General features: G+C 36.6%; 3 protein-coding genes across 4 annotated transcripts in view; 2 read left to right on the forward strand and 1 right to left on the reverse strand.

Annotated features, from left to right (window-relative positions):
- The window catches only part of LOC18794020 (leucine-rich repeat extensin-like protein 4), a 2,161-nt gene extending 1,922 nt beyond the window's left edge, over positions 1–239 (forward strand). The window contains exon 2 of the mRNA XM_007227627.2: positions 24–239. Within this exon, the coding sequence (XP_007227689.2) occupies positions 24–239 (216 nt within the window). The remainder of the gene's footprint in view (positions 1–23) is intronic.
- On the reverse strand, positions 44–6,030 carry LOC18794019. Of its 2 annotated transcripts, XM_007224578.2 has the most exons (10): positions 5,887–6,026; positions 5,601–5,671; positions 5,046–5,317; positions 4,034–4,694; positions 3,698–3,897; positions 3,364–3,605; positions 2,065–2,933; positions 1,786–1,856; positions 1,518–1,588; positions 44–371 (listed from the first exon to the last, which is right to left on the reverse strand). In XM_007224578.2, exons 2-7 carry the CDS (start codon positions 5,619–5,621, stop codon positions 2,242–2,244), a joined length of 2,088 nt encoding a protein of 695 aa, XP_007224640.2. In that variant the 5' UTR covers positions 5,622–5,671; positions 5,887–6,026; the 3' UTR covers positions 44–371; positions 1,518–1,588; positions 1,786–1,856; positions 2,065–2,241. The 2 variants fall into 2 exon arrangements, with proteins under 2 accessions (XP_007224640.2, XP_020410040.1); XM_020554451.1 differs by lacking the exons at positions 44–371; positions 1,518–1,588; positions 1,786–1,856 and having other exon boundaries at positions 2,568–2,676; positions 2,855–2,933; positions 5,887–6,030.
- On the forward strand, positions 21,601–23,493 carry LOC18792794 (molybdate transporter 1). Its single transcript, XM_007224944.2, has one exon. It carries the CDS (start codon positions 21,684–21,686, stop codon positions 23,121–23,123), a length of 1,440 nt encoding a protein of 479 aa, XP_007225006.1. The 5' UTR covers positions 21,601–21,683; the 3' UTR covers positions 23,124–23,493.

The raw sequence follows: 24,800 nt of genomic DNA on the forward strand, positions 1-24,800 counted from the left end.
ATTAGCCAATGTTGGTCTAGCAGCCTCAGAAGTTGCAACCCTCTAATTCTCATCCATCGCCGCCTCCACCACCCATTTATTCTCCACCACCCGCTTCACCTTCTCCACCTCCATCTCCGCCACCATGTATGAGACCTTCTCCACCTCCACCTTCACCGCCAGCTCCAGTGTATGATGGCCCGTTGCCACCAACTATCGGTGTCTCCTATGCCTCACCACCACCACCACTGTTTTATTAGTGATTCCTTCCATTTCTTCTCCACCTTCCCAGACAGCTTAAGAGACTGATACACTAGAGTGACTAAAGTCCCATGACTTGGAAACGAATTTCCAAATTAAAAATAATTGCCACGAATTCATGATCTCTACCACTGCAACCAGAGACGCAGGCAATACAGAACAAGGTCATCAAATCATGTTACAAGGTGAAGGTGAACACAAGAGGAACGAGACAGTGCATAGTGAAGGTTTTTTCTTAATTTTTTTATTCAACCAAAAAAAAAAAAAACTCTATTTATTTACATTGTTATGGACTTGTCTTTAAAAGTAGATAATAAGTTGGAAGATAAAGTACTAGGCTACTTGGAATGTAATTACAAAGCTCTCTAGATTCTCACATTTCTGTTATATTAAGAGCTTTCCCTTTGCTTATTTTCAGAGCTAAATGGTAAATTAAAGCACACACTTCTACTCAAATTGAATACAATATGCAATGCTGGATTTCTTCCGGTCCCAATTGAAATCTCTTTCAACTAAAGATCTTAGAACCATTTAGCCAAACAAAGCTTGAAACCCTTGCAACTAAGTTCCATCAGGTGACTAAAATGGCCTCAAGCACATTGAGTTCTCCAGTCATATTACTGGTTTAAACTGGTAAAAGGGCAAAAGGTAAAATTCTACGTGTTGCCTTGAAACTTAAATGGTCGACCAACCACCAAACAAAACAGTCAGGAGCGACTGAATTCCTCCCCCAGTTTTTGTCACATCCTCATCTTTAAAGCGGCTCTCATTCGCAAAGGACCCACTAGTGTAGTAGTTTGGAGTATTTACTCCCTCAGGCAAGGTCCTGGGTTCGAGTCCTAGCATCCGTGTTGTGTGTATGAGTTTAATATGCTATCGCCCCTTTTAATAGGAAAGATCCTCAAAAAAAAAAAAAAAAAAAAAAGCGGCTCTCTTTCTGCTGATTTGTCCCATCTGCTTGCTGTGAGAACAGACAATTAATGGAAAACTAACAAACTGATATCTAGTCCAGCAGAAAAACAAAACAAAGAAGAAAAAAAAAGGAAAAGAAAGCAAGGATTATAAATGAAACGTAAATCCTAGTTTCCTACGAAAATATGAACGTAAACATTAGCCTTCTTTCTCTACCTCTTGAAGCATTACATGTTAAAGAATTATTTCAGAGTTTTTAATGTAAAACAGTTATAGAACTACCTGAGTCTTAAAAAGATGAATATGTAAAGAGAATCAAGGATTTTTCTAGTTACTGATATTCAAGTTGGAAATTTTTTTCTTACCTTCAACACGGTCTTCAAAATTTTCAAAACTACACATCACACCCTTACACCTGATTGCTTCTTCCTGCAAACTGCACAGAGTTCACAAGTTGTGGCTAAAACTTTCTTTGATGAACTTTTGATAAAAAATGGTCTTTAAAGTATAATTTAAATAGCCATTTTTTTACAGCCAACCCTGGAGAGAGGAAATTCTTTTTCTGGATTCTTTTCAAATTTCAAGGTATTGCTTACAAATATACCATTTTGAAAAGTTAGGTCTCACTATTACCTTCTACAATGCTCTGCTTCAATATTTACGACTCTGAATAAGAAATTGTAAAATCTGCGTTCCATCTTTTGCTGCAGGAAGAAGAAAGTCAAGAATCTTCATTTTCACTTGAGAAAGGAAAAATTCAATGCATAGTTTAAATAATAATTGAAATATCAAACTACGTGAAAAGCCGAATTTGATTTAAAAAATTATTTTTCCTTGATTTTATTCTCAACAAACACATGAGAAATGAAGAAAAAGGAGAGCTGTAATCAGAAGCATGAAAGATATAAATACCTCCATAATGCACGTCTGCATCTGAGTGAAAGAGACAGGGAGAGTCATGAATACCAAAGCATTTCAAAGCTCACTGAGGTACAGTCTGAACTGTACATCAAGTCTTAACCATGAGCCAGATCAAAGATCATAACTTCAAGCCTCGTGCATGTTTCCATCTCCTTTTTGATGGCCTAATCAGTGGAGACGAGGAAAAAGTACATTGTCTGCTACATGAGAACTAATCTCTGAAGGTAAAGGCTGGAGCAACCCACTATTAGATAATACTTCCAAGCCTTTAATGTCCTGTTGCAAGCGGGTTGCATGTAAAATGGCATGGTCAAGAACTACAGGATCATCTGGGGGGTTTTGAAGAAGGGTAAGCAAGGCCTGCCGATAAACTTGGGCAGACAATAATGGTCTTGCAACCTGCCGACTTTTACATGTGATTGCCACCTTGATGACATGCTTGCAGAGATTTCCTAGCCTTGACCAAGGGCAATCACACAATGAGAACTCAGAACCAGGGTTCCAAATAGTGTATGCCAGGCTTCTGTCTGTTTGTGAGATGACTTTTGCATACTGGAGATTTTGCTCATCCAGTATGACATCAACATTTAGGATCTGCAAAGCCTGATACCAAGCATTTGTTGAGAAAGATTTGTCCCTCAAGTTTTCAAAATACCCAGTCTCTATGCTATATTGGTCTAACCAATATGAAGATTGAAATTCAGTTGTAAGTGTGTGGATTAACCAGTCAACTCTTGACCAAGAATTAACATATTGTTCATTGAAAAGCTTGGATTTCAACCTTAGATGATAGGACTCGATTGCAGCACTTGGCTCTGGACCAGCCACAGGAAGAGACCTTATGCCATTGGCCCACAACTCTGCACAACAAGAGCATATGCAAATATCAATGTTTGAAAGAACAATATAACAATGTTTGAAGCGGCCATTGTGATGGTTACAACAGCAATCACAACCTCTAGCACATCAACTGCATTTTGTAACACTGAAGTTTGAATATTAAGAATATCACATTTCAGGATTCATGTTTGTAAGTTAGACCACATAGTTCACATGTGTCACCTAACAACTAGGCTACACTAACCCTCCTCTCAATGGGTTTGGGACCAGCTATATAAAGTACAAGGCATGCAAAATGATATCAAACGGAGCTTAAAGACAAAAGCCAATACTCCAATGAGGAGAAGACATAGCTCATTTGACGGAAACAGGTATTCTGGCCTGGTAAGAGAAAATATGTCTTCTTTTTATTTTATGCATTAAAGGTCTCAATCATAAATGGGAAAATACCTATATTTGGTAACCATCGACTCTTAAAATAATCCATAAAGGCACATTGATCAACAAATACTTGCATAAACTCCTCAACTGAATCCAAAGTATTTGGCCTTCTTGTGCAATACAAAAGCCAGCCTAAGTGCTTAAACATTTCTCGCTGCACATCAAAGTTGCAGCATGTCTTTAAAAGTCTTCTTATCCAAGAATGCCGAGCACGCCAGATGCATAATAAGACCCGGCATTGGAAAGCCTCTCTGCAAATAAAGAAACAATTGCAGCAAAAATTCAATTCAATTTATAAACGAAACTCTAAGACTAAACTACATAGTCACACTAATATTATTACCTTATTATAGAAATTTCAAAGGAAGGATCATCCACTAAAAAGGCATCGAGTCTCCATCTTGGATCCTTGGTTTGGATTCTTTCAGCCAGTAGCCCAATCCATTTATGGATATCTTGACTGACGAAAGACGAGGTAATGACCCAAGCAACTGGTATTGCATCCCGTGATGCGTTGAAAACAAGTAATGTACACAAGGGATACTGTTAAGAGAGGACAAAAACAATAAGGATACGATATCATAATTGTTTTGTTTAATTCTTGAAGTCAAAAACAATAAGGAAAAAAAAAAAACAAAAGCATGAAATATCAAATTCACATAAGAAGCAATCATGATACCTTAAGTTTCTTTAAGCCAAATGTTGAATGGAAAGCTATGTAACCATTATGTCCATATTGGACCAACTGCTGCAGCTGCCAATCTGTCTGCATCCCCAAAACAAATGGTTCTGAACCAGAGCTATCTTGAAAATAGAACACATTCTTGCGATGGCGTTGAACCCACATCCTTATACTGCATTCATCATCTTCATGCAACTCATGAGAAGAATTGCGAATCACCCTTTCCATGTTACGAACATCATTACGACTTAGAAAATCATCACGGTTATGAGGTCCCCCATGCCCCTCGACCATCTCCATGTGATGCTGAACTATACTGTCCAAAGGTATTCCAACATAAAGCATAGACATCACTTTCTGGCGTTGCTCCTCTGAAATTCGTGGAGCATACATGGCTCTCGTTCCCATAGCATCCTGATCAAGTATACCATGACAAGGTGATCCTGATTTGTCTACATGATTTCTCTGGTTATAGATGATGAGAGCTAGGAGTGGCCGGGTATATAAGCGTTTTACAGTAAAATGACAGATGCATCCCCTCATCATGTGACGCCTCCCAGGCCTGCTTCCCTTTCCGGATGCAGGCTTTGTACTAGAACCATCCACCAAACCAGATTCATTTTCTCGGTAATCCTCAGGACCATAAGAACACCAGTATCTGATGAATAACCATATACAAAATTATGTCTCTCAAATTTAAGTTGAAAATCATTTGAATGCATTTAATTTAATTGTTTATGGAGCACATTACAGTTACATATATTCGCAAGTTTAATTTAATAGTTATATTCATGAATATTAATAAACTCTAAGTTATGGCTAATGAGCTTAAATGTGAAATGAATTCCTAATTTTCAAGGTGCGCAGAAACTAGTGAATCAAGCAGTGAAACTCAGTCAAAGGTTCAAAAGGTCAAAAGGAGGTATTTAAGACCAGAACTCCATGAACCCCAACAAACACAGAAAAGAAAGGAAGGCCTAGTGGATTCTGAAGAGCAAAGACAACACACAGTGTATACTCAAGATAGCCGTCAACCCTTGGCTTGCTGATGCTGCCCTCAGGTCTCCTCCTTCTTGACTCAATGCGGAAGCTAGCAGGGCATTCTGCATTTGAAGATTCTCCTTTCACAAAATCACCCACTCTAGCAAATGGGATTAGGGCAATATCATCGCCACCTTGGCGACCGCCTTCTACTTTTACCCATTTGATATGAGCCGCAGAAAACTCTGCACATGGAGGATCTTGTACTGGAAGGTTAAGAATGTCCTCCATTCTTGGAATCTGTGATCACATAAAACCAAATCAAACCTCTTCTAATTTTTGTAGCACAAAAATCCAAGCTAAGATTTTGGAATAATTGGTCTGTGCTAATCTCATGCTGCCTTTTCTGCCTTAAAAATCAAATAAGGTTTCACTTACCATTACATAACACCAAGTTACCAACTTAAACAAGCAAAATGCAAAGCTACTTGAGATTGCAAAATAAAATGGTTGGAATTTTAAGATGACAGCACAGTAGGAACTTCAAAGATTGCTCAGGTAAAAGAAATTGAATAAAATTTACCTTGTGTTCATGGCCCTTCATGCTTCTCCTTCTCCACTAGCTCAAAAAGTGTAAATTCTGAAACTTTTATACTGCAAATGAATTATCAAGTTAAGATTTACATAAAAACTAAAATAATAATCAACAAAAAATTCCAGAGAGTCCTGGAAAGAGGAAAACCAAGGAGCAGCTGAGAAAAATGCAAAAAGATCAACACAAAGAAAATCCATGTGAAAAAAAAAAAGAGTAAAAAAGAAATAAGTAAAGCTAAGGAAAACAGATAGTAAGATTGAGGAGGGATATCTACCTCTAGAGGCTGCCATTTGAATGGAAAGCCATGGAAGAGTGATTTGAGGTCTTCGAAGTTTCAGTGGAGCGTTGGAGTTTTTGCCTTCTGGTGATCACTGTGTATCGGACAAAGCTATTAATTTACCAAAATGACCTCAGTTCTTCTCTCGTTCTTTTCTTTTTGGGCTCGCAAAATGGGTCCAACCCAAACCATATGCTTGGATCAGATGTATGTTTGGGCCAGATCAAAAATATGGGCCCATCTTTTCTAGCCTAGCCCAGCTCATATGGAAATGTTAATTCCAGCCCAACCGAGCCTCACACTCAAAAGTTGGCTCCTACTTATAATATTTCCTTTTTAGGTTTTAAAGAAGAGGGCAGTGCTTAGGGCAATCTCCTGCACGCGCCAGGAGACTGACGATCATTGATGTAAATGAATTTCATAATAGTACATACATATATTAACAGCTGAAAGTTATTCACACGCTGGTTAGTTATTGTCTTTAGCATTTCTTAAAGATAAAAGAAAGGTCCATACAGTGAAAAGTTTTATAATTATACTTGGTAGCGTCATTATCATTCATGTCAAAGTTTGATTCTCGTTCTTCTCATCTTTGAAATAAAATATAAAATAAAAATTAAGGACCCGCATGAATGGTTGTCCATGCAGCTCTACACCTTGTACGGCTTCCACGGCTCTAAAAAGTTTGCATTACTTCACTACTTTTTTAAAGAGTGTTGCTAAATGAACCCTAAAATTATCTTAGTACACCTTATGATCTGAGTATACCCTAATATTTAAATTAAAATGTAGAATTAACTAAGTACACCCTATTTAACTACCAAAATACCCCTGATACACCCTAATACACCACACCACCAAATTTGTCCAATTACATCCCATGGCTTTTTGCTCTGAAACTATGAATGCACTGGAGTTGCACCATGGGAGGAATTGTTGCATTTAGCTCATAGTCGTAGCACCAACGGCCATAATTTAGACTTTATAAGTGACTATCATGATCCCCACTGAGATCTGTCTAAAAGTTGGAAGGTTTCAGACTTCCAGCAATACTACTTGACATTGGATGACCAGAATAATGAGGATGGAAGTCTTCAGAGGCACCGCAGTAGAAATCAACCATGAAAGATGGTGCTTATATCCAACAGAAGACAAAACCTCCTGATTACAACCCAACTGATTCTCATCATGGTTACCAACCAAATTATCAGTCGAACCAAAGCTTTATGGCAGTTGCTGATCTTGATTTCCATTTCTAATGTCCCCATTTCCAGTTGATGAGTGAGAGAAATACATATGAGGTGCATGATGGGATTTACCTAAAGGTTCTATACTCACTTCGCCATTGGAAGGGGAAGATTTTGAGCATCATGTGAAATTGCGAGACCTTGAAATCTAGAGGTATGGAAAGATCTTTTGCATCCCCATAAGACGGTATTCTAAAACAGCAATTCCATTTGGGGAATTTTCATCTTCCGAGAACATTGGTGGGGATGCCACCTTCACAACGTTTTCATGTGGTCCATTCACACATTGACAAGGTATCTGAACATTTGTAACTTCACCAAAGTCTCCAAAGCATATGTAGAAATCAAACCATGATAGGTAACAAGAAGTAGAGTTTTTCGCTTTCCTTCGATAAAGGTTGAATATTGTGAGTAGAGTGTACTTATTAAAAGTATATTTGTTTCACAATTTAATATATCCTTTTTGGTCATTTTATATTAGGGTAAATTAGTAATTCAATAAATAGTTTGGTAGTATGGTGTACTCAGTTAATTTTAGGGTTCGTTTAACAGCACTCTTTTTACACCACCATTTCTTTCCAAAAAGGGATAATGCGTCGTCCAGCAAAACGAAAGTAAATCCAACATTATTAATGTCCAATAAGCATTCCATCCAATTAATCCAACACCAATAATTCCACCTATAATCCTATTTGCTAGGATGACCTTTTAGCACTCAATTAGGTGAGATAGTGAAGGTAGATTCAAAACACCAAAATTAACAAATGTTCTGATTGTGTTTGTCTCTTTGTATGTGTGACACACTTTGAAACTTTTTGTGTGAAATGAGTCAAATGACGTGATAAGATAGGAGAAACAAAAAAAAAAAAATTTTGATTGTATGCGGGTCATTGGGTATGATACAAGCGGTAATCTAAACCACTTTCAACTATTATAATCCAAAATAAAAGGAATTCGAATTGCTCTGTTTAACTGTTATAACTTATAACCCACATATACATCCTATTGCATTTTTGTCGATAGAATGAGATTGTACCCTAAATTGCATTTTCGTCATTGATCTCCAAAAATAGGGCCCACTAAATTTAAAAATCGTATATTTAAATAAAGAAAATATTCACTACCACATAAATCATGTTAAGGCTTGTTATTATTTTAAACCTCTAATCCCTAATCAGAGAAGTGTGTTTAGACTGCATGACATGATACAGATGTGTGTAGACGTATTTTTACACCTCAATATCTTTCAATTTTTATTGTACTTCAGGTTCTTTTCTTTTCTTTCATTAGGGTTTTTAAAAAAAATTTTAGGGTTTTTTTAAGTAGGTTATGCACGTACAAATATTCTACTTGAAGTTGATTGAAGCAATCATCACTGTCATTAGGGCTTTTTATTGCATTATTTAAATACAGTTAATAATCAATTTGGCTCATCCTACTAGAACTTGATAGAAGAAATCATCATTAATTATAAGATTAGTTGTGCTAACCCACCCAAGTACAACTTCATTTTCTTTTTTTTTTTCTTTTTTTCACAAAACAAGCAGCAGAATTTAGACTCGCAGAGGCACGCAGGCCCAAACATATCCAAGTAATTTATACTAGCCTCTCTCCACGCGCTTCTGCGCCTGCGAGAGGCTTTTTTTAAAAAAATTTAAATTTATTTTAGAATTAAAAAAGATAATGAATAGTTGTGTTCTATAAAAATAAGATCCATTATCTGAATTTTCTTTTAATTTTAATTTTTTTAATATGAAAATTTGTGAATTTACCATATTATCCTCATTTAATTAATAATTTTAATTCTTAATGTTTGCATTAACCAAGAGCATTTTCTAGTATTTTGAATGTTTCACCATTTTCTGCCTTTTGCTTTATATATATAGATAATACTAAATATTGTAGAAGTAAAAGAATATTTTAAACAAAAAAGGAACGTATACAATGCTTCACAAATGATCTCTGATAAAAGACTTTATGCTAGCTGTTTGTTCCAACATGATCATTTTGAAAAGGCAAAAAAAAAATGATGAAATAGATGTCAACCAAAAAATTCTAACCATTACTGATTTGCTGGTGTAGGTTGTTCTTTGGGGTTTTTCCCCCCTTTGTCGTCATTTTAAAAAAAAAAAAGAAAAAAAAAAGTCTAACAAATGGTTAATTGATTTTCCAGTTTCGTGTAGGCCAGAGATTTTCTTGTAGAATGATTCTTTTGCCATCACCATTGCGAGAAAAACTTTTCTGGCACGGAGATGCCAGGTAAGCAATTCAGTTAAGTATTTTTTTTGTTTATCAATAGTTTAGAGCATTATTTATTATAATTAGGGATGGCCCTGGCATGGTGCAAGTGGCGCTACTGCACAGACCTCCAATTTTGAGGGCTCCCGAAATTTTTTTACTTTATAAAAACTTTATATATACTCAAGCGTGCAACACATTGACACAAAAGTATATTTGATGGAGATGGTTTCTAGTGCATATCTCTTAATACAAGGACTAGGTTCTAGTCTTAATGATGTCATTCTATTCATATTTTTATTCCTTTTTCATTATAACAACAAAATTTAAATAATTAAAAAAAAAATAAAGGGGAAAGATCCAACTAAACTAACAATAGTATATCACACCCATATGATTTCTACTTAAAAAAAAAGTACTTTCTTCCACTCAAAACAAAAATTCATGCCTTCTTTTTTCTCTTTAACTCTTATTAACATTTATGAATTTATCAAATGAAAATATTAAAAAATTTATGACTTTGATTTGTGATTGTTATTACATGTTAAGTGGTGATGAATTTTAGTTATTAAAAAATTATTTTATGACATTAAGTAATGACAATTTTTTTTAAAATATTTTAATATTAGATTATGTGAAGACTCCAGTTGAAGTTTTGCACAGGGCCCTCAAAATCTCAGGACCGGCCTTGATTACAATTAGGCCTTTACATGGGCCTCTACTGTACCCTTTTGAGTGCTTGTTGGTGAAGAGCCACATCATCAGGATTGGTACGCTTGCAGGGACGGAGGCTATCGATTTCCTACCATATTAAATGTTATTTTCATAGAAAACAGTCACAGGCTCACCATTTGGAAAGGTGGTAACCAACTAATGACGGAGTTGGTACAACTTGGAGCTATTTTGAGTGACGGCATAGGTTTTCCGAGTTGCTTCCCACACCACACAAGCAGTTGGGCAGTGATCAAATAAGACACGTACATTCTTAGTCATGGAGTTAAGGAGCCATGACTGCACCAAAAAATTGTCTTCATCCCAAGCGTCATAGCTAGAGTCATTAATGGCAGGGACAATGTTTTTACCATTGATGAAACCAGCCATACGACGAGTAGTAATGGCCAAACGAACACTACGAGACCACGCAGAGTAGTTGGACCCATATGCTAATCTGGAGTAATTTGAGAGGAGTAGTTGTGAGAGGAACAGACTGGTGGAGTTGAGGAGTTAGCCTTAGTGGAGTCGGCCGTGGTGGAGTCAATGTTGGTTGAGTCGTTGGTGTCACCCATGAGAGAAGTAGGTAAATAAATAGAGCTGAAGATAGCTAGAACACAGCAAACAAGAGCAACAAGTGCACAACCAAGCAAAGCAAATAAGAGCACAAATAAGGATTATTGTCACAACAAAGACAAGGGTAGAGGTAGGGACAATGTAGTAGCAAAGTAATCGCAAGGTTAAGTAGAGACAAGACAAGAACAAGGTTATGCAGAGGCAACCAAAATTGATTCCTCTAAGAGCAGTTCCACCGGGATGACTGAGCCCAAGGCTGGGGGGGGGGGGGGGCCGAAAAAAAATTCGTTCCAACGGGGAGCCCAGGCCCGGGTTGCGTGTGGGACCCACCAACTCGGGCTGGCCCTCGGGCTAGTTTAGCCCGCGTGCAAAACCCAGGCTGATGACGTCACGGCTTGCGTCAGCGTGATGTCATCGCCCGGTATTAAATTTTTTTTTTTAAAATCGATTTTTTTTTAAAAAATTCTAAAAAAGTCAGATTTTTTCTTCTATAAATACCTATCAATACCCTTCACTTTCAACACCAATCCTCATACATTTTCTTTGTCCTTTTACTTTCATTTATTTTTATATTACTCCATTTACTTAAGTTTACAATGTAAATAAGGAAGTGCCCCCCATTTGGATTCAAATAAAAATACTAGAAAATCAAATTCCCACTAAATCAAAATATGAAAAATCGGTTTTAGTGCAAAATACGATTTAGGCTAAAAATGATGGCTCATTAAGTCAATATATACTTCATATTAAAATCCCATAAAATCAAGTTTTCTTATTTGATGTGTAAGGAATAAAAGCCGCCAAAAAATTATCTTGAGAAAATGATTATTCCGAAAAACCATTTTTCATACTTAGCCAATATTGCACCTCCGCTACAAAAATTATGGGTCCGCCCGTGTCTATAAATACCAACCAATACTCTTCACTTTTAACACCAAATCCTCATACTTTTTTTTTCTATAAATACCAACTAATACAACTAATAAAATAAAATCTTATCTGATATGAATAGTATTGACACGTAGGAACCCAAAAATCATATCCGAAAATATTATCCAAATTAATTATTTAAGTAAAAAAAAGTTGTGAAAAAACAAAAAAATGAATAGTAATTGCCCTTAGCCATGGCAATGGGTGAAAACACAAAATACTATTTGCATGGGCAACCACTATTCACGTGAATAGTGGCTGCCCTAGCTCCACCCTTGCCATGACTAAGGGCAAATGGGTGAAGTTGCTCTAATACCATGCAAGAATAAAAGTATGAGAAGAAAGGTTTTCCAGTTACAATTCTATTTCTCTTCGTATTATATACAACATAACTTATACAAGGGGAAGGCTTGCTAATCAAGCTCTGTAATGACTTGTTACAGAAGACTGAAAAGAAGTCATTTTGGAAAGAGGTCATTTTTGGACGAAAATATCATCTTATTTCCTAGAGAAAAGGAAGGTACACCTGGCTCAACTCAATGGCCTCCAATTTGCACCATAGCAGGTAACATTTCTTGTGTTTGTAATGTGTTTCATAGGCTCAGCTCAATGGCCTCCATTTATATTTGTTGATTAGTTTTCTCCAATATCTTAATTGACTCCCATTCACTTTGATATATTTATAATATTTAACAAACCAAATTTACAGGATGCAATGTTCACAACACAAACATTTTTCTATATAAACTATCCATGCGTTTGAAAATTATCACAAAATTCTAGTGAGAAAATAAGACACAAGAAATTTATTCAAAACTTTAGCCAGGTTTCAAAATTATCACAAAATCTTCGTGAAATTTGTTGGAATTTTGAGCACTTGTTCCCAAACAAAATTTTTGAAACCATAAGGATAGCAGATCAATTTTGAAGTGGTAATAATGTATTAATATAGTTTTGTTAGAACTTTAACATTGCCATTTACCTAACTGTGGCTAACTACTCATTGTGACAATAAGCTAACTGTGGCTAATTATTTCCCTTTGGTCCTGTTTGGTGGGCTGGACTGGATGAGACTTTTTAAATTAAAATGGACATGAGTCCTGTCTGTTGTTTGGTGGGCTTAATTACATCACACACTGGCTTGAACTTAAATTTCTGTTTAGGATATGAATCCAGCATATGCTGGATAACAAAACCCAAGGTGAGACATGGGTTTCGAAGCTGTTTTCTTAGTCTTCTCGTCTTCTCTCTCTCTCTCTCTCTCTCTCTCTCTCTCTCTCTCTCTCTCGCTCCCCCAATTCATCAGCCCAATCTCGCTCATCTCCTTGTTCCACCGCCTTTGACCTTTCTCTAGAGTTATGGCCTCTGACGATAAGCTCTCTCCTACGACCGTCTAATGACATTGTCGTTGGGTTGATCCAGCTGACCGCCTACTCAAACCCTCCATGGCCATGGAGTCATTTTATAGTGAGGGTCTTATTTAAAGCCTTTAGATAAGGTCATATTTCTCAATCGTTGGATCAAACTAACCAATTTAATTGAACGGTTAAGCATTAATGTGCTTAACTATCACTTAAACTACAAACTTCTCTGAATAATTCATTTACATTTTAGACTAGGATGATTAGACATAGTCAAATTCAAGTTATTTTTAGACGACCAAACAAGTGACTAGGATTGTGAATCCTTTGCCAGACATGTAGCTTCAATATTCATAACATAACACAATCAAAGTTTAGTGACCATTAATAGTCTAATAATAGCATCATAATCAGATAACTTCTAAAACTTTTTCTAAGAGGTCCAAATGGTTGGTTGCTTCTAGAAGACCTAGTTCTAGTTGTGCTGGGTAGCCATTGTTAGCGTGACTTGTGGATATTGACTTACTTTCCTTACACACCAAGAATTCCTATTATAATTGTAATTGATTTACTTTAATTATTGATTTCCTACTGTAAATAGATTTAGGAATTTACTATTTACTTGCCCATTCAGGTTTCGTTGTATTATAAATATGACTTCCTACAAGGAGAAGAATACACAGAAAATTCCCACAAACAAATATTCTCTCATAGTTTTTATATTTTAGCATGGTATCAGAGCGGCGATCTTGGAATTGCTGACTCTAATTTCAAACCCCCGCCGCTGTTATGGGGGTTGATGATTTTTTCAACCCTCATGGAGGTAGCACCACCGACTCCTTCTCTCATTCTCAACCAACCATCGTTGAGTTGAGTGCCCAGATGGCTCCGCTCCTACAAATGCAGACTTTGACCCCGAACCCGATCCAGAATCAGGATCCTCTTTTGACGACCCCGACCCCGACCCCGACTATGACGACGACGACCCCAACCCCCATTCCGATGATGACCCCAACCCCGAATTTGTCTCTGATTCAGCCCCTGATCCTGATTTCGACTCCGACTCCGGCCCCGACTCAGGCTCAGATTCCAATCCAAATTCCTACTCAATCTGTATCCTATGCATCTTCCGCTGCCCAGATTATGACTTCTAGACTAACGACCCCGACACATGGACCAAATTGCGCATATTGTGGTGATCCGAGACACACTTGTGAGCCTTGTTTTAAAACGCATGGCTATCCCAATTGGTAGGCTACTCTTACAGATCGAGGACAATGCAATATGACCAGTAATGATACTGGTTATGGATTCCATACTTTCGATAAGATTGATTCCAGGAGCTGGATAATTGATTCCGGTGCAACTGATCATATGACGTTTGATCCTGATGATTTTCTGAATTCTACACAACCTCGACGAACCTGTATTGCAAATGCCAATGGTGTTACTTATCCTATGACAGGGGCTGGCACTGTTGCACTCTCATCCTCTCTCACATTGTCTAATACTTTACTTGTTCCATCTTTATCCACTAAATTATTGTCAGTTAGTCAGCTTACTGAACAATTGAATTGTTGTGTACTCATTTACCCAAGTTTTTATTTGCTTCAGGATATTCACACTAAGAAGATTCTTGGTCGTGGTACTAAGAGAAGGGGGCTATATTATGTCGATGACTTCAGTCCCGGCGTGGCTAACAGTGTGACACATCCCTTTGATAGCAAACAAAAGCAAATCTGGTTGTGGTACCGTCGATTGGGACATTCATCTTTTAGTTATATGAAGCATCTTATACCAAATTTATTCTCAGGTTTCAAGGACTCCGACTTCACATGTGATACTTGTATTTTGGCCAAGAGTCACCGTGTGCCATACTCGTTGAGTACGAACAAGTGTACTACTCCATTTATGTTAATTCACTCTGATGTCTGGGGACCTTCTCCTATCACTGCTCATTCTGGTGTTTGATGGTTTGTCACATTCATCGATGATTGTACACGGATGACATGGCTTTATTTGATGAAGAATAAAAACGAAGTGTTTTCCCATTTTCAGTCCTTCTACAAACAGATGAAAACTCAGTTTAATGCTCAAATCCAGATTCTTCGCTCAGACAATGGTGGAGAATTTGTCAATCATGACTTTCAGACTTACTTCCAACAACATGGAATTATCCATAAGACGACTTGTCCTCAGACACCGCAACAAAATGGTGTTGCTGAATGAAAGAATCGACATCTTCTTGAAACCGCCCGAGCACTTCTGATTGGCACTCATGTTTCTCGCCATCACTGGGATGATGCTATTGTCACCGCAGTTCATCTGATCAACTGCATGCCTTCTGGTGTACTGACCTTTAAAACTCCCTTACAGGTGCTTGCACAACACAGACCTATGCCTTCTGTTTTGGTACGCATAACCCGAATCTTTGGATGTATGGCTTTCGTTCATCTCCACAAAAGTCAATGTAGCAAACTTGATCCATGTGCACTTCGTTGTGTTTTTGTGGGTTATGCCACTCATCAGAAAGGCTACCACTGTTATCACCCTCCTACCCAACGAACCTATGTCACTTTGGATGTGACCTTTCTGGAATCTGAGCTATTCTTCCATGACCCATCATCCAATTCTACGCTTCAGGGGGAGATACGAAGTGAAGAGCAGAATTGGAGCAACTTGAAAAATAAAGAAATTCTCCTCTGTACAGAAATGATTGATCATCCCGAGTTTGGAGCACGAGATTACTCTCTGTCAAAAAGCGACTAATCGTCCATTCATAGCGATCAATTGCCTGACCCACCTGATCCATGCGAAGATATTTCTGATCCGAGTCTCACACCTACAGACAATACAGAACAACAAGATGAAGAACCCCCCTCTAACTCAATAGTACAAACAGACCAATCTCCTGAAAATATCCTTGAGGTAACTACTCCTACTAGACTTGTGCATTTAGATGATAAAACTATTGGATATCAATTACCTTTCAGGCAAAATCGTGGGAAGCCACCAAACCGTTATTCACCTGATATTGGCAAGACATCCAAGTATCCAATTGCAAATCATGTATCCACTGAGAAGCTGTCTGAACCACTCAAGGCTTTTGTGCATCAGTTGTCTACTATCCATATTCCAACCAAGGTCTCTGAAGCATTGAAAGATCCTAAGTGGGTCCAAGCTATAAAAGAGGAGATGAAAGCCCTTGAGAAAAATCAGACTTGGACATTGGAGACTATACCTCGAGGAAAAAAACTATCGGATGTAGATGGGTGTTTACTATAAAACACAATGCAGATGGATCTATCAAGTGATACAAGGCAAGACTTGTGGCAAAAGGGTATACACAGACCTATGATATAGACTATGAAGAAACCTTTGCTCCAGTTGCAAAGTTAAACACCGTCAGAGTCTTATTGTCCCTTGAAGCTAATTTGGATTGGCCACTACACCAGTTTGATGTAAATAATGCTTTTCTGCATGGCGAACTCACGGAGGAGGTGTACATGGACATTCCTCTTGGATATAATACTACTCAGACTGGAACAGTTTGCAGGTTACGAAAAGCATTGTATGGATTGAAACAGTCACCACGTGCATGGTTTGGACGGTTCACCATGGCAATGAAGAACAACGGTTTCAAACAGTGCAACTCAGATCATACTCTGTTCTTGAAACATAGAAAAGGGAAGGTAACAACATTAATAATCTATGTTGATGATATGATTATTACTGGGAATGATAAACAGGAAATATCACAGCCACAAGACTATCTGGCTACGAAGTTTGAGATGAAGGATCTAGGTGGACTCAAGTATTTCTTGGGAATTGAGGTGGCTAGATTGCAGCAAGGCATATTTCTCTCTCAAAGGAAATATGTCTTAGACTTGTTGACAGACACAGGAATGCTAGATTGTAAACCTGCGGACACTCCTATTGTTCAGAATCATCATCTTGGAGAATATTTGGATCAAGTTCCAACTAACAAAGAAAGATGCCAAAGGTTAGTGGGAAGATTGATCTATTTGTCACATACTCGACCAGACATTGCTTATGCGGTGAGCGTTGTCAGTCAATTTATGCACTCTCTAAATGAAGACCACATGAATGCAGTTCTTCGGATACTTAGATATTTGAAGTCTGCACCTGGAAAAGGATTTATGTTCTCAAAGCATGGTCATTTAAATATTGATGGTTATTCAGATGCAGATTGGGCAGGTAATATAACAGATAGAAAATCCACATCGGGTTACTTCACATTCGTAGAAGGTAATTTGGTGACATGGAGAAATAAGAAACAGAATGTAGTAGCTTTATCCAGTGCAGAAGCCGAGTTCAGAGGCATGACTAAAGGGATTTGTGAACTTCTTTGATTAAGAAAGTTGCTTACTGAACTTGGGTATAAACCTATATCTACAATGAATCTCTTTTGTGACAACAAGGCTGCTATAGCCATTGCACAGAATCCGGTTCAACATGATCGTACTAAACATGTTGAGGTGGATCAACACTTCATCAAACAGAAGCTTGAGGGTAAAGTGTTTCAGTTTCCTTTTGTGAAATCTGAGGATCAATTGGCGGATATTTTGACAAAGGCAATTTCCAGTAAAGCATTCCACAATTCACTAGATCAGTTGGGCATTGACGACATCTATGCACCAACGTGAGGGGAACTGTTGGCGTGACTTGTGGATATTGACTTACTTTCCTTACACACCAAGAATTCCTATTATAATTGTAATTGATTTACTTTAATTACTGATTTCCTACTGTAAATAGATTTAGGAATTTATTATTTACTTGTCCATTCAGGTTTCGTTGTATTATAAATATGACATCCTACAAAGAGAAGAATACACAAAAAATTCCCACAAACAAATATTCTCTCATAATTTTCATATTTTAGCAGCTATTAGGTCATGCAAAGAAACCAAAGCCATAGCAATCAAAATCCTCATCAAGTATCAAAAGCCCAGTTGAACTTCTACATGTGTTGGTAGGCGTAGCCTCAAAAGAAACCCACTCATAGATTATTATTATTATTTTTTTGGGGTAAGTGGGGGCCTAAAAGTCCAAACCAAATCGATTACAAAATAACAGAACGAGGCCTCACAGTGCCCCTGATATCCGCAGCAAGGATATCTTCAAAGAAGTCAGGAACCTCATCATAAACATGGAGACCAGAGCCAAAATTATAACTTCTGGTAGCCGAAGCATCAGCAGCTACTACAACCCACTCATAGACTTTTGACTTTGGGAAAAGGATGCTAATTATAAGGCTGTCGTTATCATATCCTCCATTGTACACAACATCAAGATTTCGATTCTCAAATTGATAAGTATAGTATGATATCATAATTGATGTTCGTTCACATCATTAATTTATCTTAAGATATATTATTTTATTGGTGACAACCATTCTAATTTATTTTAGTCTTTATTTTGTTTGATCCCACTTGGATCATCCTAAAACATAAAAATAAATAAATAAATAAATAAATACATATATATATATATATATATATATATAACTACCAAGTCTATAGGTTTGGCCTGTTTTTGGCCGAGATATTTGAATTTGCAGTTGCTTTGCTTTATGAATTTTGATGTTCATGATTTTTTTAATTAATTTATCAAAATGATATTTTAAATTACTAAAATTTACGGAAAAAGAGATTTAAACTCGGTTGGAAAATAGTAGGCACACTATAGTGCCTACTATAGAGATATAAAAGAACTCCAAAGAATTAGAAGAACTGGGCTTTAGGCTGAGTTGGTTAATGCTTTTTTTAGGTCATTTAGTGGGCTAAGTTGAATTGTGATGGGGCTACAAGTTCTTAAAAAATATTATAATTGGCTGAATTAGTTAAACAATTAGGTGGTTAAATTTAAAATTTTACATCCAAGTGGGTTCGATATTGCTCTAACTAACTAACTGCCCTAACTCACATATGCAATTTCGATTTTATTTAAAAGCCTAAAATCATAACAAATCACTTTCTACTTTGTGACATAACCCTGTCACACTAACCAATGAAACCCTATTTCAGATTTCTAATCATGACTTTTATAACATCAAATTATGTGGCGTGATTAGTAAATAATGATATTAATTTACTATATTCAGTAATAAATGGTACTAAAAATCAAACTTCTAAATAAAACTTAAGACTTTTTTTTCCTTGCTTTTTTGTTTCATGAAAGCTATAGATTGAAAACAATGGAAAACCGCTTTTTCTTTTCAGCCTTTATCAGTTTAATGGGTAATGCTAGGCTTACCACATTTTTATACCATATTGTGTATCACCTCTCTAATAGAGATGGAGCCCACTAATACAATGAGTCTCACTTATATTAGAGAGATGGTACATAATGTAGTATGAAAAATGTGGTAAGCCTCACATTTTTCATAAATTCTCGATGAAACCAAAGTGTGAATGATGATTAGAGTCGTGAGACAAAACGCTTGAGAATGACTATAAAAAGAAAAAAAAAAAGAAAAAAAAAGAGAGAAAACTATTTTTCTCAAATTTGTTTTTTATTTTCCAAATCCCGCGCATATTTTCCATTGATGTTAGTGTTCAAAGGTCCAATTGCATTTTCAGGTTAAAAAACTATGGTCTTTAACATGAGAACATTTGTGTGAAACGGGGATAACACTGTTTTATTATCTCTGGCTAATCACAGTATGTCACTCGTGATAATTTTTTTACATGACAGTCTATGATTGACCAGGAATAACAAAACATACTATTCCCATTTCATCACCAAGTTTTTCTGCCTCGGCAGGTGACAGAATCAATGCCAAGTCTGATAGAGATTCTGTGGGCCACAATCATGACACGTGGTGTGTATAGAAGAAGAGTGCAAGCTGCTTTTGTGCTTTATTTATTTATTTATATATTCTTTCTACTTGGTAAGCTACCTGGATTTAGCTTTTTTATTTATAGAAATTCTATGATTGCATTCATAATTCAGCCAAAAAAGTCATTAGCCACAAAATGGCCAATACAAACTAGCCACAAAAAGGCCATTACAATGACGAAGCGATCTAACATCAAAATTAAGACAATTTGGTGCACCACGACTAACGATCATGCATGATCAAAGAAACTCTGGTATATGCATCTCAACTAAGATTGCAAACTTAGAATAATCAAAAAGAGATAAAGCTTGAAAAACCCAAGCCATAACAATACAAATAAAACTCTCACAAAGGAGAGGAGAAAAACTTTCACAAAAGGAGAGGTGAAAAACTTTCACAAAAGGAGAGGTGAAAACAACACAGAGAACCCAAAGAGTCTCTGCAACTTATTCCAAACATAAAGAAACAGCAAAAAAGATGATGTTAGAGATCCAATGCCAAAACGCAGGTGGATTTAGCTTTTATTTTTATGAGTTTTTTTTTTTCTTCAACTTAAATTTGATCATATCATAAGTTTTTTTCCCTAAAAATATTACAGATTTGCATTAAAATGGTTGAAGATGAGATAGAGTTTTAATATGCTCTCTAGCCTCTTGTATTGAGATTAAAAAAAATGAACTATAATATTTTTCATTATGATATAAATAAAAAGAAAAGAAAACTATATTCTAGTAAAATTTAGAAAATAAATTTGAATTACCCTTCAAAAATTTTCTATTATAATAATCACCCTCTATAAATCTATCGAGCTAATTCATGCATTTGGTTAGTAGGAAAAGGAATGATTTCCCATGTTTGGTAAGTCCAAATTTGAAAAATGATTTCATGACTCATGAGAAAATATAGGAGAAAATGAAACCCTCCATCTACCTTAGGTTTCATTTTCCATTCGCATGGGGCATGTGTTTTAAGAGATTTAACTTCATCTCCTTGGTTTATATATTAGTTTTTTTAAAATAATTTTTTTTTGTCCTTGAATATATATTTTTCTTTAAATATTTAGTTATATATATCAAAAAATCACTTGAATCCAATATCATTTGGCTACTCAATTAAATTACTGAAATTTTAGGACTTTCTTGAAATTTTTTGTAAATATAATATATGAATGAAGACTTAAAAAAATAGATAATTTGAATCATTAGAAAAAAATAATTGTAAAAAATTTTAATTTTTTAATATTAAAAAATGTGAATTTACGATATTATCCTCATTTAATTAATAATTTCAATTCTTAATGTTTGAATTAACAAAGGGCATTTTCTGGTATTTTGAATGTTTCACCATTCTTTGCCTTTTGCTTTATACTAGCCTCTCTGCACGCGCTTCCGCGCTTGCGAGAGGTTTTTTTTAAAAAATAAGTAAATTTATTTTAGAATTAAAAAAGATAATGGGTAGTTGTGTTCCATAAAAATAGGATCCATTATCTGCTTTTTTTTTTCTTTTTTTTTTAAAATATGAAAAAGTGTGAATTTATCATATTATCCTCATTTAATTAATAATTTGAATTCTTAATGTTTGCATTAACCAAGGGCATTTTCTGATATTTTGAATGTTTCACCATTTTCTACCTTTTGCTTTATATATATAGATATATAGATTCTTCAAATAAAATTATTTAAATAATTTTTCAATATAAAAGGAATATATATATATTTTATTCATTAGAGGATTCAACACGCTTAAAGAGGAGGAGTGGCACTGGCAACAAGGTTAACAGAGTACGTGTTTCCAAGTAAAACTGCTATAAATAAGTCACACGCCCATAAGACCATTTCAGATTGATCTACCAAACCGATTTCACGTATGGAGTCCCAAAACAACCAAATCCCTCCAACCCAAAACCCTCCTCCTCATCAACCTTTTCCTCAGTCTCAGTCATCAGCACCACCACCCGGTTTCTCAGCCAAAGTTGTCAGCCAAGTAAAATCCAATCTGATTTTCAAGTCCAAGTGGGCAGAATTGAATGGGGCAGTGGGTGATTTGGGCACATACATACCAATTGTTGTGGCCTTGACACTCTCTAGGGACTTGAATTTGGGCACAACATTGATTTTCACTGGGGTCTACAACATTATCACTGGTGCCATCTATGGAGTCCCCATGCCAGTCCAACCCATGAAGGCAATTGCAGCCACTGCTCTGGCCAACCCAGATTTTGGTGTGCCTGAAATCATGGCTGCTGGGATTTTAACTGGAGGCATCTTACTTGTTCTGGGTGTCACAGGGTTGATGAAGTTGGTTTACAAGTTTATCCCTTTATGTGTTGTTAGGGGGATTCAGCTAGCACAAGGCTTGTCATTTGCGTTGACTGCGGTCAAATACATTAAGAAAGTTCAAAACTTGCCCAAGTCTAAGGCTTTGGGGGAGAGGCATTGGTTTGGTTTAGATGGATTGGTTCTGGCTATTGTTTGTACTTGTTTTATAGTGCTTGTTAATGGTGCAGGTGAGGAATATCATCAGAGAAGTGAGGGGCAGGCTGATGCTGCTGTGGGTTCTAATAATGATGTGGAAGGGAGGCCTGGCAGAAAGGCAAGGTGGAGGAAAATCATAGCCTCACTTCCTTCAGCTTTTCTGATTTTTGTGTTGGGTGTGATTTTGGCCTTTATAAGAAAACCAAAGATTGTGCATGAAATTAAATTTGGACCCTCTCCCTTGGAAGTGGTGAAGATTTCTAGGCATGCATGGAAAGAAGGGTTCATCAAAGGGGCAATTCCTCAGCTACCCTTGTCTATATTGAATTCAGTGGTAGCTGTGTGCAAACTGTCCAATGATCTTTTTCCTGAGAGGGATTTCTCAGCCACTTCACTTTCAGTGACAGTTGGGTTGATGAATGTGGTGGGGAGTTGGTTTGGGGCCATGCCAAGTTGCCATGGAGCTGGTGGGCTAGCAGGGCAGTACAAGTTTGGGGGTAGGAGTGGTGGGTGTGTGGCTCTTCTAGGCACAGCCAAATTGGTGCTGGGTTTGGTCTTAGGGACCTCCTTGGTGACCATTTTGAACCAGTTTCCTGTTGGGGTCTTGGGGGTTCTGCTTTTGTTTGCTGGGATTGAACTAGCCATGTGTGCCAGGGACATGAACACAAAGGGGGAGTCTTTTGTGATGCTTATTTGCACTGCAGTCTCACTAGTGGGATCAAGCGCAGCACTTGGCTTTGTGGTTGGGATGGTTGTGTATTTGCTTCTGTGTATTAGAAAATTGGGCAGGGACAAGCCTGCTTCTATGATATGGATGCATGGTGTTGTCTAGACTTTTGTATTTGTTTGATGATGTAGCGTACATTTTGAAGTTGGTAATTAAGTTGGTGCATGCAAGGTTTGGAATTGATTTGAAAAAGAGTGAGGATTTTGTGGGATTGAGGACTTTTCTGCAGAACAGAAAGAAAAGGTGCTTGCTTTTTAGTTTTTTACTTGTAACTTTGCCTTTTTGTAATGGTTTTAAATTGGTGTTCTGGGAGAGAGTCAACAAGTGAAAAAATTACTCACTAGTGAGTTGAGTCTCAGTATTTGTTGCCTGCAGCTTTTCCCTACTTGCTTACATTGTAGATCGCCTACACTGTAATATGTATATATTGACTTACTATGAATAAAGGAAAGCAATTGTGTTCATATTTCTTGAAGCTGTTGTCTATCTTTCTACTGATCATACATATATTGACTTGCTAAAGAGGTACATTCATTGTAAGCTGGGTTTTTGTTTTGCCAGTGTGTATCTCTCTCATCACTTAACTTGAAAAAGATAGACACGTAATTGTATACAACCGTTACACTTAAAAATTTCCTCCGTACAGAAGCTCATGTTTTTGACTGACCTGATCAAACACTTGCACATCAGATTCACCATTATAAATTGATGTCCACATTCATGTAATTGTACTTTTTGATGCAGAGGTGGAAAGAATCGTAAGCTGCAGTAATTACCAACTTCTAGTACTTTTTGGTTCCTCCAACTGCGCCTCCACAATAGCTGCAAAGATATGAATAAATATAGAAAGGATAAGAGCCCATTTGCGCCTAAGCATATTCTTCATTAATTGTGCTGCTAATCTGCATCAAAGATAAGATAACCAACCCATTTTCCATGATTTTGTTCCCCTTAGTTGAAATTCAAGAGTTTGAACGGTTGACCTTCCACTTGGGTAAAAAGTTAAAAAGGCAAAAAGGGAAAACAGAGGATGCCTCTGAATAAACAAATTTAAGTATATAGAATAATTTAGTAATGTTGCTGACTGACGTGTAAACCTAATTATGAGCCATTTCTCATCTCAGAAGTCAATTTCTGCATCTGATTGGAATTAGTGCGTTGGTAGAGGCTTTTACTACAACAGAATGATAACATACCTCCTCCTTTAAATAAAGAGGATGCCCTGCTTATATGCACAAGGCTTTGAATAAATTCTGCTGCTGTTCATAGGGACCATACATATATGCTTCAGTAATTTTGTTGACATTCCTATATTCCTAGGGGATCTACTTCAGTTAAAACCACAAAAACATTTTCTTTTGTAAAAAACAAGTCTAATTTCTCATACTGTCGAGGTTTCTTACCCCAAAAAAATAAAAAAGCGAGTGAACCAAAAACAAATGATACATTGTGTTATATTTTTTTAGGATCCAAAAATTTGATGCTCAAGTGTGAAGCCTATAGAGTTACTCTCATAAGTATACACTATCTAAAGCATTGCCTAAATAATTTGTGTCCATTTTCCATTTTTTTTCCTTTTAATTTTACATTATTTCAGCATCTCTTCTTGTCACCTGGATATTGGCTCTGGATTATTTTTCTATATTTATAAATGGCTTTTCAGTTGGGATGTGTGGTCAGGGGACACTAGGAACTTATTCCCCTAGAACATGAGCAGTTAGCTCAGCTTAACTTCCACTTTTTAACTTGAAAAGAAAAATAAGGAAAAGAGAGAGAGAGAGA

Source organism: Prunus persica, chromosome G1, assembly GCF_000346465.2.
Source record: "Prunus persica cultivar Lovell chromosome G1, Prunus_persica_NCBIv2, whole genome shotgun sequence".
Taxonomy (NCBI): domain Eukaryota; kingdom Viridiplantae; phylum Streptophyta; class Magnoliopsida; order Rosales; family Rosaceae; genus Prunus; species Prunus persica.